Source organism: Acanthisitta chloris, unplaced genomic scaffold (genome assembly GCF_000695815.1).
Source record: "Acanthisitta chloris isolate BGI_N310 unplaced genomic scaffold, ASM69581v1 scaffold20067, whole genome shotgun sequence".
NCBI classification, from domain to species: domain Eukaryota; kingdom Metazoa; phylum Chordata; class Aves; order Passeriformes; family Acanthisittidae; genus Acanthisitta; species Acanthisitta chloris.
Genome location: NW_008681176.1, coordinates 5023 through 16213, shown reverse-complemented (window position 1 = coordinate 16213; position 11191 = coordinate 5023). Strand labels below are relative to the sequence as shown.

At 36.9% G+C, this 11191-nt stretch overlaps 1 protein-coding gene across 1 annotated transcript; it reads right to left on the bottom strand.

Moving 5' to 3' along the window:
* Positions 1 to 2970: 2970 nt before the first annotated feature.
* Positions 2971 to 9585, bottom strand: LOC103805364 (interstitial collagenase-like). Its single transcript, XM_009078010.1, has 10 exons — positions 9481 to 9585; positions 8259 to 8503; positions 7838 to 7986; positions 7622 to 7747; positions 6708 to 6869; positions 6235 to 6352; positions 5463 to 5596; positions 4273 to 4432; positions 3278 to 3378; positions 2971 to 3071 (listed from the first exon to the last, which is right to left on the bottom strand). The coding sequence occupies exons 1-10, from the start codon at positions 9583 to 9585 to the stop codon at positions 2971 to 2973; spliced, it is 1401 nt and encodes a 466-aa protein (XP_009076258.1).
* Positions 9586 to 11191: the final 1606 nt, after the last annotated feature.

Sequence of the window (11191 nt, the reverse complement as noted above, 5' to 3'; positions counted from 1 at the left end):
AGCATGACAGGAATCAGCAATAGTGCTGCATCATGGTGATCTTACCACAATTCCAGCAGGGACTCAGTATTTTTAATTGGTCACAGTGAGGGTGTCTGTGACTGTGGTAACTGTCTAAGCTTACACTGTATCAACAGAAATGTAATCAATATGGTCAAATGGCCATACAGAGCATTTTATCTGACTGCATGTAGGAAGTAAACTCAGGGTATTTGTGCAGCTTTCAGGAGCTCACCAAATCTTTTGACTAACACCATTGACTGTGGTAAGACTTTAAGCCTGAGATGACATGAAAACACTTAGGTTGCAATTAAGCTGCCTAAACAGTAATTTGTTGTTCTATTGAGACAGTCTCATAAACCTGAGATCTAGACACAGGTCTGGTGGCTGTGTCCCTGAGCCTAGCGGGGACATGTGGCTTCTAGACTGGTAGCTGGAATACAGCTGGGAACCTTCAGGCACCTTCAAGGCACTAGATACCTCTTCAGGCAGCTGAGTTGAGCCACTACTTTGCAGACTTGATCTTTCCATGAACTCAACGAAGTTGAATCATTATTCTGCTTGAGTGAAAACATGGGACAGTGGCGAATAGTTCAGATAATGTCTTTGAGCCTTGACAAACTTCCAGCAAATTCTGCACCCTGTGAGGGCAGGATTCAGCAACCTAGACTTAGGTCCCTAGAGACAGGGTAGGGTCTGTGGAGATTTGGGAAGTGATGGTCTCCCAGAGTCCTGATTCATAACTGCATGGGTTACTTGGATACCCTGCTGCACCTCAAATGCACATATATCCACATATAGGGAATGGAATTCCTGCCTGGACAAATCTGTCCCAGTAATGATATGGGCTACAACTACACACCAAAACATGAACAAGATGCTAGGGAGCTGTACAGTAGTGTAAATTTATACTTTAACATAGTACAGTAATTAGCAAATAGGACTGTAAACTTATTAAAAAGAACTACGAAGATGGCAGGTGATTGTGTGGACTGAGCTGGAAACAAGACCCAGATTCCAAATTCCTGAAACTGCACTTGTGCCTGAAGGCAGACAAGAGCCACAGGAAGCAGATATTGCTTCCTCCTAATGGTGTGGCTGGAATGGAGCAATCACCAGGCTCATGCAGGCAGAGGAAACACATAATCACGGGGAACATTTCTCACAAAGAAATAATTTTGAGCACTTGGTGTTCCTGCTCAGGGGAAATCCACAAAATGAGTTTCAAAAATGTGTCTAGTGACTAAAAATAAGACCTTCACAGGATACCAGAAGGCACAGACCAAAAATACGCCGTTAGAAACTTCGTCCCCTTTTGAACTTCTCCATCTTCCATGGTTTGTAAGTTCCCCTTTATCTTTCTGTCCTCTAAAACATAATCACCTCCTTCCCCCTTATGTCCCATTTAACATTTTCTCTGCTCCATGACTACCCATTCCTTTTTTCTTCTAGAGAGGGATTAGCATTCTGCTCTGAGAAGCTTTTTGGCATTGCCTTAGGATCTTCTGCTTCCACTTTGTGTCTGAAGGAGACAAGTGCCCCCAGTTTTTATTTTTAATATAAAATTGTTCTAGTGAGAAATATTATCTTTCCTTGTAAATATTTTATTTGTAAATCATCTATGATAAAAACCATGATATAATCTATTTAGATTTATATACTGGTAAATCACTTTAAAGCCAACTTCTTAAATTTGATTTACTGCAATTTATTTTTATTATTTGACAATATTTTCTTGGGTTTCATAAAGAATATAATCAAGCTAATTTTCAATAATAGTTTCTCATATTTGAATAGTATTGAGATGAATCTTTAATAAACATAAGAACTATCAAGTCTGTATTTATGAGGGATACAATTTATTGTGCTTCTGATAGACACAGGTAAGGTAATGAAAAAAATGAATCTGTTGTGTTTTTATGAGTTTACACATTATTTTCTCAAATTATAATTACTTCTATTACAGGAACCTCAAACCTTCCTCTGAAGTATGTCAAATAATTCAAGTGTTGTACAAGATAGTACATTTTGTTATGGTCAAATGGCCTCTAATGTTATCAGCTGAGTGACGAAGCCCAAAGAGAAAGTGAATAACCCTTCAAACACCATTTAAATTGAGGCTATTTTAAAAAAAAAGAAGTGGCTATGCTGGAATTCAAGATGCCTTTTTCATGAATTTTTGTATCAGAAGTATTTTTGTCCAAGAATTTTCATTTTTTAAGCAAACTTCATCCTTTAACCCACAGAAATTAGGAGGGATTTCTTACTACTGGAGTAGTAAGCACTCGAAAGAGCCTTGATTAAAGAAGTTTATTTGTTCATTCTATGATGTGGCTACCTGTGATAGCAAGAGACTTGTTTCAGTGATCTCAGGGATCCTTTCTAATCTCCATTTCCAGGCTTGAAACCAGTTCCTAAAACAAAACCGCAAGAACACACCTGCCTACTCACATCCCACCTCTCTGCCCAGAGTTGCAAAGACATGCCCCCTGGAGAGCAGGCTAAGAGTAGAAGTTGGGGAAAGAGGAACAGAACATGAAAGTAGATTTGTACACTGATGTTAATGGGCCCCAACTGGCCTAATTACCTCTTGGATTTTCACCAGGGCCTGTGTGATTTCAGACACAGCTGTCTGCTTCTTCCTCTGATTCTGGGGTTAAAGAAGAACTGACATTCCCTGCCAGAATACTTTTTCTTTTTAGTGTTTAGGAGCTTGACTTGGCTCTTGTGTGCTAGGGCAAATAAGATATCAAGTCCAGAGTTACATGAGAAACAAAATTTATTAAGAAACTTGACTGCTACAGATGAAACTGTGATAAATTATACATATGAATTTGATTTAAAATAAATAAGTATTAAGAGTACATCCTCAGAATTTGGACAGTAATCCATTCTGACTTGATAGTCATGACATGCTGAAAAATCCAGCACAAGAAACATACAATGTGCATACAAAAAATACCATTGCAATTAGCAATTAAACCAGCTGATGCTGTTCATTTTTCCAACAATTCGTTTGGCACGAGGATCAAACTGGTACTGAGTTCTTTCATGGAAGAAGTAGACATAGCCTAGAAGTGAAATTTAATACAATTATATTTCATAGGTGATTGTTTTCAGTATTTTGGAAAATAAATCCCCATTAGAAACAGTCCATGTATACTTGACATTTTTCATTTCCTTCTCACTAAGGTTAATAACAGCTTTTTGAAAACAAATTAGTCTACATACAGAAGCCCAAATATTCGAGTAAACACAGATTAAATATATGTTTTACCATCTTTCTGGAAAGCAGCATCAACTCTGCCAATTCTTCCAAAGTCGGCGATTATTTTCCTGGGATAACCACGATCCATGGATTTTTTCTTTTCATCGTATCTTAGAACAAGAAACATAATTACCATATGTGAGGAAGCAAACAATATTTTGAAAGTCAAATCAAGTTTGTACACATATGCAACTCCACTGTTACTAAGAGGTCTCATAGAGATTAACTAAAGTATCTCCTTGATTATTCCTGTTACGTATTAAGTTTCTTACATTCTGAGTGTCTTGAAATTTGAAAAACCTGCCTAAGGTAAGGTTTGTAACAAAATTCTCAGGGAACATAGTTCAAGAATTTATGAATAAATTTCTGGACTGGCAGAGCCTAGGCCATCACTTGCACCTCAGATTAACATCTATTTTGAGGCACTGAATATCTAGTTCAGTATAAAAACACAACATAAAACCAGTGAAGAAGACAGTAGCACAGTCCTGAAACACAGTTGAATTAGTGTCAACAATGCACTTCTTAAACACAATTTCCCTCTGAAATTTGTCATGAGCTTGAATCAGAAATACAACTAACTGTATAACTGGAGAATATTTATTGTTTCCTCACAGAGAAATTCAGTTACAACACTTTGTACAAGCAGTTAATTTTGTTTGAAATGTGAATTAAAAGTGGACACAACACTGCACAGAAAAGCAGCACCCTTATGGAGAAAAAGTGAGTAATTTTCTAGAAAAATATTTTTTATTGAGCTGCTGTTTCATTCTGTTGCAACTAATCACGTTCCTGTTACAGGAATCTAATATTTGGAAATAAAATCCTATAGAAAAGTTGACATTTTCTAGAAAATGTTTAATTTTTATAAACTGCAGGGAATCACATTTAAATTTCTGGAATATACCTGGTTTAAGCATCATTTCATTTGAACTTACCGTAATACATCATTTCCCAGGGACAAATGAAATTATGCCTTCTGGTAAATGAACATTAAATCTTACCTCCAGTATCTGTCAGCTACAAAGAAGTATGTCTTTCCTGTGCTTTCATCACTGTAAGCTGCATTAACTCTTTTAACGGTCTTTGGGAACCCCAAACGATAGATTGGTTTGGGATAGCCAGGCACAATGTCATATCCCCTGACAACCCAGTATTTGTCCTCTGAAAAATAGAAGTACATTTCATTTGGTTTTGCTGTTTATAAGCAGCATTTACTTGTGTTTCAGATTTGCAGAAAACAATGTGTCTAGATATCAGTATTATTTCCTTCAGTCTACTAGTTTGGAAAATGTTTCTCATTCTTGCACTGGGACTATATCAAACACTGGAAATGTTTTTTGTTTTTATGAGTAAAACATTGCAATCATAAGGTGTATGGATAGAACTTTTCCAAGATTTTAATTGTTTTCAAATGAATATAAAGTGTTTGTCTGCATTAGAACTTGGGGAGGGCTGGATGCTGATGAGTTGAACCACCGAGATTGGACCAGGATGTTGAATTTATTAAATTCCTGTGATATGCTATTTGATTATAGAGCCATATAATATTTTAAGAACTAGTCAATGTGCATCAAATTAAGCTATTAAGAAGAGTACATGTCTAATAAAAATGTTTTTGTAGCTTCAGATGCAATTACCATATTTATATATGGCAATATGTCATGTACTCTAGTATGTGCTTAATGAAGTTATCTGAGATATTTAATGGGTATTTGAGACCTTTCAAGAAAAGGACTGATAGTTCAGTGAAGAACTTTGCTCTCACAGTATGCTTTTCCACCAACATTTTTTTTGTTTGGTTCCCCCCCCCAAAATATCACAAAATACCAATAAGCATATCAGTAACAGTTGCATACAAATGCCTAAATTTACCAATTGAATTCAGCAAAAATCCTTGTGCACAAAATGAAGTGCTACTACCTGAAGACAGCTAGACCTGGAGAAGGGTAGCTATTTTCATGTCTTGTTTTTCAGAGCATTAACCATAACAGAGGGGCAGGTTTTCTGGATTATGACCTCTGGAGAACCCTTACACAGCAGTATAACTCTGATCCTCTAGTTTAACTATTTGCAGAATTGTAAGATTCTCTGTTTCACTTCCTTAAAAACCACTTTGACTTCTGTAATTAGGTAGTTTGCAAAGGAGCAGGGAGCAACTGATCAGAAAAAAGAGAATTTCAGATTTCATTACCTTTGAAAAGTAAGATTTCATCCCTCTCAACGTTTTCATAAGCAGCTTGAATTCCTGATGGTAATTTTGGCCAGAACAGTGAGATAAAATTGAGCTCTGTCTCCGCCCTTGCTGGATGTTTGCGCAGCATGTATCTGTTTTAAACAAAGTTTAGGTAATAAAATGGTTCCACTCCTATCATAAAAGCAAAATAATTACTCTAGCTCCTGGAGTGTAACAGAGGGGAGAAGGGTACCTGGGTAGGAATATCCCCCCTCACTGAATGTAAGGGTGATCTAGAATGTTTGCATTCTTAACTTAAGCACCTCAGTTGAATGCTAAAAATTAGGCAAGCTGAATGTAAGCCCTTCTATTTCTCTGTAGGACAAGAAGGCTCAGCGCTAGCTTCACTAACCACCTAACAATCATCTATTTGGCAGGGCTTTCAGTTCTGGCCCTGCTGAGGATGTGTGGGACCCATGAACACATTGCTAAGGGATATATGAATGCTCCTGTTTTGCTATTAGTTGAATTGAGTTCAGGCACAATTCTGTTGCAGCAGTGGGCACAGTAGTAGAATAGTTGGAAAACAACCTACAAGTCCTTATCACCTTCCCTGCGCTTGTCAAATAGGGCTCTTAGGATTCATGATTTCAGAACTCTTGCTTCTACACCACTACATGGGTTTATTTAGTGCTCTGTATGACATTCCAAAAAGGACAGTTTTCCCTCATGGATTTTTTTACACTACTGAATATTTTAAAGAGATAATATATATGCTTATTGTTGTTACCTGCCCTTGAAGAAGAATATTTCTCCACGTAGGGTAGTAATAGCATCAAATGTCAAATTTGGGTCACAGGCTTGTGGAGTTGTGGGTCCTGTTGGCTGCACAGCAGCATTAGACCGGCCTATAGGATAAATATTTCTCATTTAGTATGGAGAAATATAAAGAAAGTGTTCAGAAGATCTCTAAGGACACCAAGAACTCTCTTTACAGAGAATGAAAAGGGATATAGTGTTAAAGTAAGGGTCTGTCACTAAATGAAGGCTTTTAATATTGATCAAACAAGTCATGTTCATCTTTTCCAAAATGAGTTTTTGCAAAACTGAAGTTAGCTTCCAGAAATTTTCTCTGTTTTGTTATCCATTTTTCAGCAACTGTTAAACTTCTCATTTTGGTGGAATACACATGTTTTAAAAACATTCTTTTTACCATTTACCAGTCTCCCATGTAGAAATATTAAATAAATATATTTTTCTTACCATAAATAGCTTGAATGCCATTAATGTCATCCTGAGGGAGAAGGAATTCATTGGGGTCTGTGTAGGAGTAATTTGGAAACATCAGTGCTCCAGGGTCATCTGAATGAGACAATCCTAGAGAATGGCCAAGCTCATGGGCAAGAACAATGAACAAATTGTAGCCTGCAGGATAAAAATCATATGAAACGAGGTAAAATCTGTTTCAGTATTCAACTCAGTTGATTAAATGAGAAACACATGCTTTTTACCAAAATACACAGAGAGGCTGCAAGTAATGCTATCAACATTGCAACTCAAAACTATTGTAACAGAAGAGCTATAAGAGTATCTAAAGAATGTCTTGCCTTTCTTGGGCTCTCATTGTCCTTTTTCTAGTGTACTTGTGTCTTAAACACAAACTGTTTCTCCTGCTATCACATAAAGTGCTCAGATCAAGGATTGTGCCAATGATGAGTGATTGCTGGCAGGCATCCAACAGAAAAAAGACTGAAGCAAACACTGAGATTTCAGATTTGATGATACTTGAAACACCCTAGTTAGCACAAACTTTGAAGTGCTAGGTTAAGAAGGAGAAAGGATTTGCCTTGAGAAGTCTACCATCAGGTCTTCTTGTACCCAAGCTTTAGCCTTCATCTGAACAAAAAAAGTATTTGAAAGTGTTGGCTTTAAAATTTTTATAAACCACTATGACTTAAATGTCTATGGCATTCTAAACTGCTGTGACCTAAAAAATACATTTTCTCCAAGTTACTTCCTACAAATGGAAAAAAAAAAAAGAGCAAAGCAATTTTAGAGGACAAGTTCTGTCACTTTTGCTCACTTTTCAGTCTGTAGTCAGGCTCATGAACTAAGGCATCACATGAGCCAAGATTACATGAGGTAAAATTATATAGATCAAGTTACAAAATCCTAACCTCTTCCATCTTTTGTCCATGCTTCCTCCTCATCCAGATGCACATCTCCACCAATGTTGTCCCCAGGCTGGAATGCATGAGCCAACTGCCCATTAGGACCATCAAAAGGAGAATTGTCACGGTGGTCTGAAATGAAGAGGTGAAAAGTCAGTTAAAATCCTACATTGTTTCTATTACTGCAGATGGCTATTTAATATGCAAAGTTACAATTGTTACCTCTATAAGCAAAAGAGATCATTATATCTGCTTCTTTGTCCTCAACCTTTTGGAATGTCAATGGTGTCACATTGCTCCAGACACTGAGGGCTTTTCGGACTGCTTCATCTACATCAGCTTGTCTCATCTTTGGGGTGTAATTCAAAATCCTTCAAAGCAAACCCAGCACATAATATACTGTTCAGAATACAGCATTTTAGCTGAAAAATAATAACTTGTGAAAAAGTGAAAAATCTTAATTTTCATGAATGAAAATTAATAATGGCTTCATTTTTAGCTACTGCCTTCTAGAGTGTCTGTCTTCTTCCAGACATCACTTAATCACTCCAGATGTCTATATATGGCATAATATGCTTACTACAGACCCCCCAAAGTTGGCTGCTAGATTTATATATTTTTGAACCAGATTAGAAAGGATTACCTGTATGTCAGATTATTTCTTTTCCATTTGGGATTCCCTGGTGTAAACATGTACTGCCCTATATCAGGTACACCGCATCTGGGTTTTTTCATCATCTTCAAAGTATCAGGGTCAGGTTTGCCAGTCACTTGTAAGCCAAAGAATTCTTGCATTTCCTTGAGCTTTGCAACAACGGGATTTTCATCACGGCTTCTTAAATGAGGACGGTGATTCCTTTGAAGGTTGTAGAAATTCTCTAGATAGCTCTGAATCAGAATTTTAAAGGAGAACAGCATTGTGGCATATCAATACTGTCTTCAGTCACGCTTATATTTTTTAAGGATTCTTGAACTATTCCCAGATCAACATGCTCTGTGTTTACCAGGAGCAAAAACAACCTATTTTCTCCAGGACTTGGTGTGAGGACTCAGGTATAACATACAGTTTTCCTATAGTTTTCTCAATTTCTTGTTTCACTGATGAAATATATGAAGAAATGTCTCAAAAATATGATAGTTACTATTAGTAATTATTTCCACATTGTTTATTATGCCCAATTACTTATGCAAAACTTATGAGGAAGTTCATAACCGATCTCACTGAAGGAAATTGAGACTGGCAGTGAGACTCTACACAGCCTGGACTCCCACAGAAGCAGGTGACTACTACTAGAGAGTTAGTATTTGGCAAATCATGCCTTTAATTTTTAGCAACAAAATATCATATTAGAAATTCAGGTCTTCCTACTAAATTTCAACAATTTTGTCTACAACAAATAGTGTGTCTACACAAGTGCTATATTTCTCATAGATGTCCCTTTCCCGAAGTGTTCCATAAAAGATCAATTCAGCTAAAACTCGAAACACATGCCTACTTCAAGCAAGTTTCCTTCCTTATGTTACTAAGACTAGTCATACCACAATTTCAAAGCACATTCAAATGTAAATTGTTGCTGAGTTTGAATATTTCTGTAGAGCCACAGTCTTGCTGACAGAACTCATGCTTTAGTAGTTTCGTTATTACTTTACTCACAACACCAAAAGTATGCAATATCCAGGTGACTTTTGGGGAAAGAACTTCTGCCTAATTTTCACACATTTTCTAGATTGATAGGAAAAGCTTTCTCCTAAAGCCTTGCAAAATAGTACATCATAATTTCAAGCCATATTCTGTGAATTGCAATTAGAGTTCATTCTCAGACTACCTTATGATTCCTTTAGAAATGCACTGAAAAAATATTTACCTCAACAAGCTGTATGGTTTTTCCATCATCTTCTGCTTCTGGAGCCACAGGAAAAGCAGAGGAGACAGCCACATATATTGACAGGAGAAGTGAAAGGGTCTTCATCCTTGTCTAAGGTTGTCTGCCTGAGTTTCTCTCTTGAGCTACAGTAAATGCTTCTCAGTTCTGTTTATATAGCTAATAGTATATCAGTACAGCCTGACTCATGCTGTATAATATCCTCTGATTAGTAAAAATGATGCATAACAATTTCATCATCAGGTAGTGATGCAATATGTTTAACTAATGTTATTGTCCTTATTTTGCCCAAGCCTTCTGTTTTGGGCAATTTTGCGGTGTGTTTAACAAATAAGGAAATGTTTTTCAGATAAAATGTGCAGCTGCCTTTCACATTTTATTTGGAATCATGAATTTAGACTATTTATGACACAAAGTCTTGACAAACTGGAGATATAATAAGAAATAATGTGTAGCAGTAACATAATACGTAGTATGATAATCAAATTATGCTTTATAGGCTATATATGATTCAATCTATACAGACTGTATAATATTATGTCACAATATGTAACAATAAAAGTCAGCATAAATAATCAGTCTTATCTAGGAATAATCAGTAGCATACCTGCAGGAGGGCTGTCATTAGATATCTGAAAGTTCTATCTTAAATAATCTTATGATGTTAGCAAAACTGAGTGCGAAAATGATTCAGCTTTTTTTACTGGTATTAACAAAAATCAATCATGCAACTAGAATGCACAGTCTGAGTTCCCATATGTATGGTAAGCGATATATATACTCCTGCCAGCCTGGATAAGGTCTCAACTGCAATAATGTGTTTGAATTCAGTCAGAGCGAGGTGAGCCCTGGGAGGAAAAGGCTCCATGAAGCACAACAGGAATTTTCATCAGTGTGGAAAAGGAAGCTTAGAGCAACCATTTTGCGACTCCATGTTCGGTGTTTCAGAGAAGAAGAGTGAGTGGTGTCATGATAAAAGCTGAAAAATACAAGAAAGTGTTTAATAAAATGCTGGTCTCCTCAGCAGGTCTCCATACCTCCTGTGTCACGGCACCAAGCTCTAAGAGGATGTCTCAGGTACAGGGTAATGAGGTGGAATCTGCTTGAAGTGCATTGTTGTGTAAATATCTGTAAGTTATTTAGGTCTCTAAGTTCCTATTTTGGACTAGGAATTCTAGAGAGTGAGTCAACTGACCATATGACATGGACTTTAAGGTGAGATGAATTGCTTTCTATACTTATTGAGTGTATTGGCTAGGTCTCTTAAATATGCAGGACACATGGGAATCTAAAGTGTAGACCCCTATACTGAGGAAAACTTTTCCAGCTGCAAGGACAGCTAAGCACCAGAGTATTTGGCTGGAAGTGGCTGTGTGCTAACTCTGGAAGCTGTCAGGTACAGGCTGGCCATCTTTCAGGGTGGTTTTGGTGTTTCTGTCCTTCTTGGAGGTAAAGTGCCTCCTTGGAAACCTTTTAAAGGAAAAAGCAGATATTAGTATGACAGGGAGAAATACAAATAAATATCATTATTTTAATTTTGCTGGGAAGGTCTTCATGTAATTTCACAAATATCATGGGAAAACAGTGTACTTAGTATAAAATTCTACATTCACTGTAGTGTAGCACCCCCTCATTATGTGTCCAGCAGTGCTTACATAATTCCTGGGAAAAGCAAATTATACTTTGTACTTTA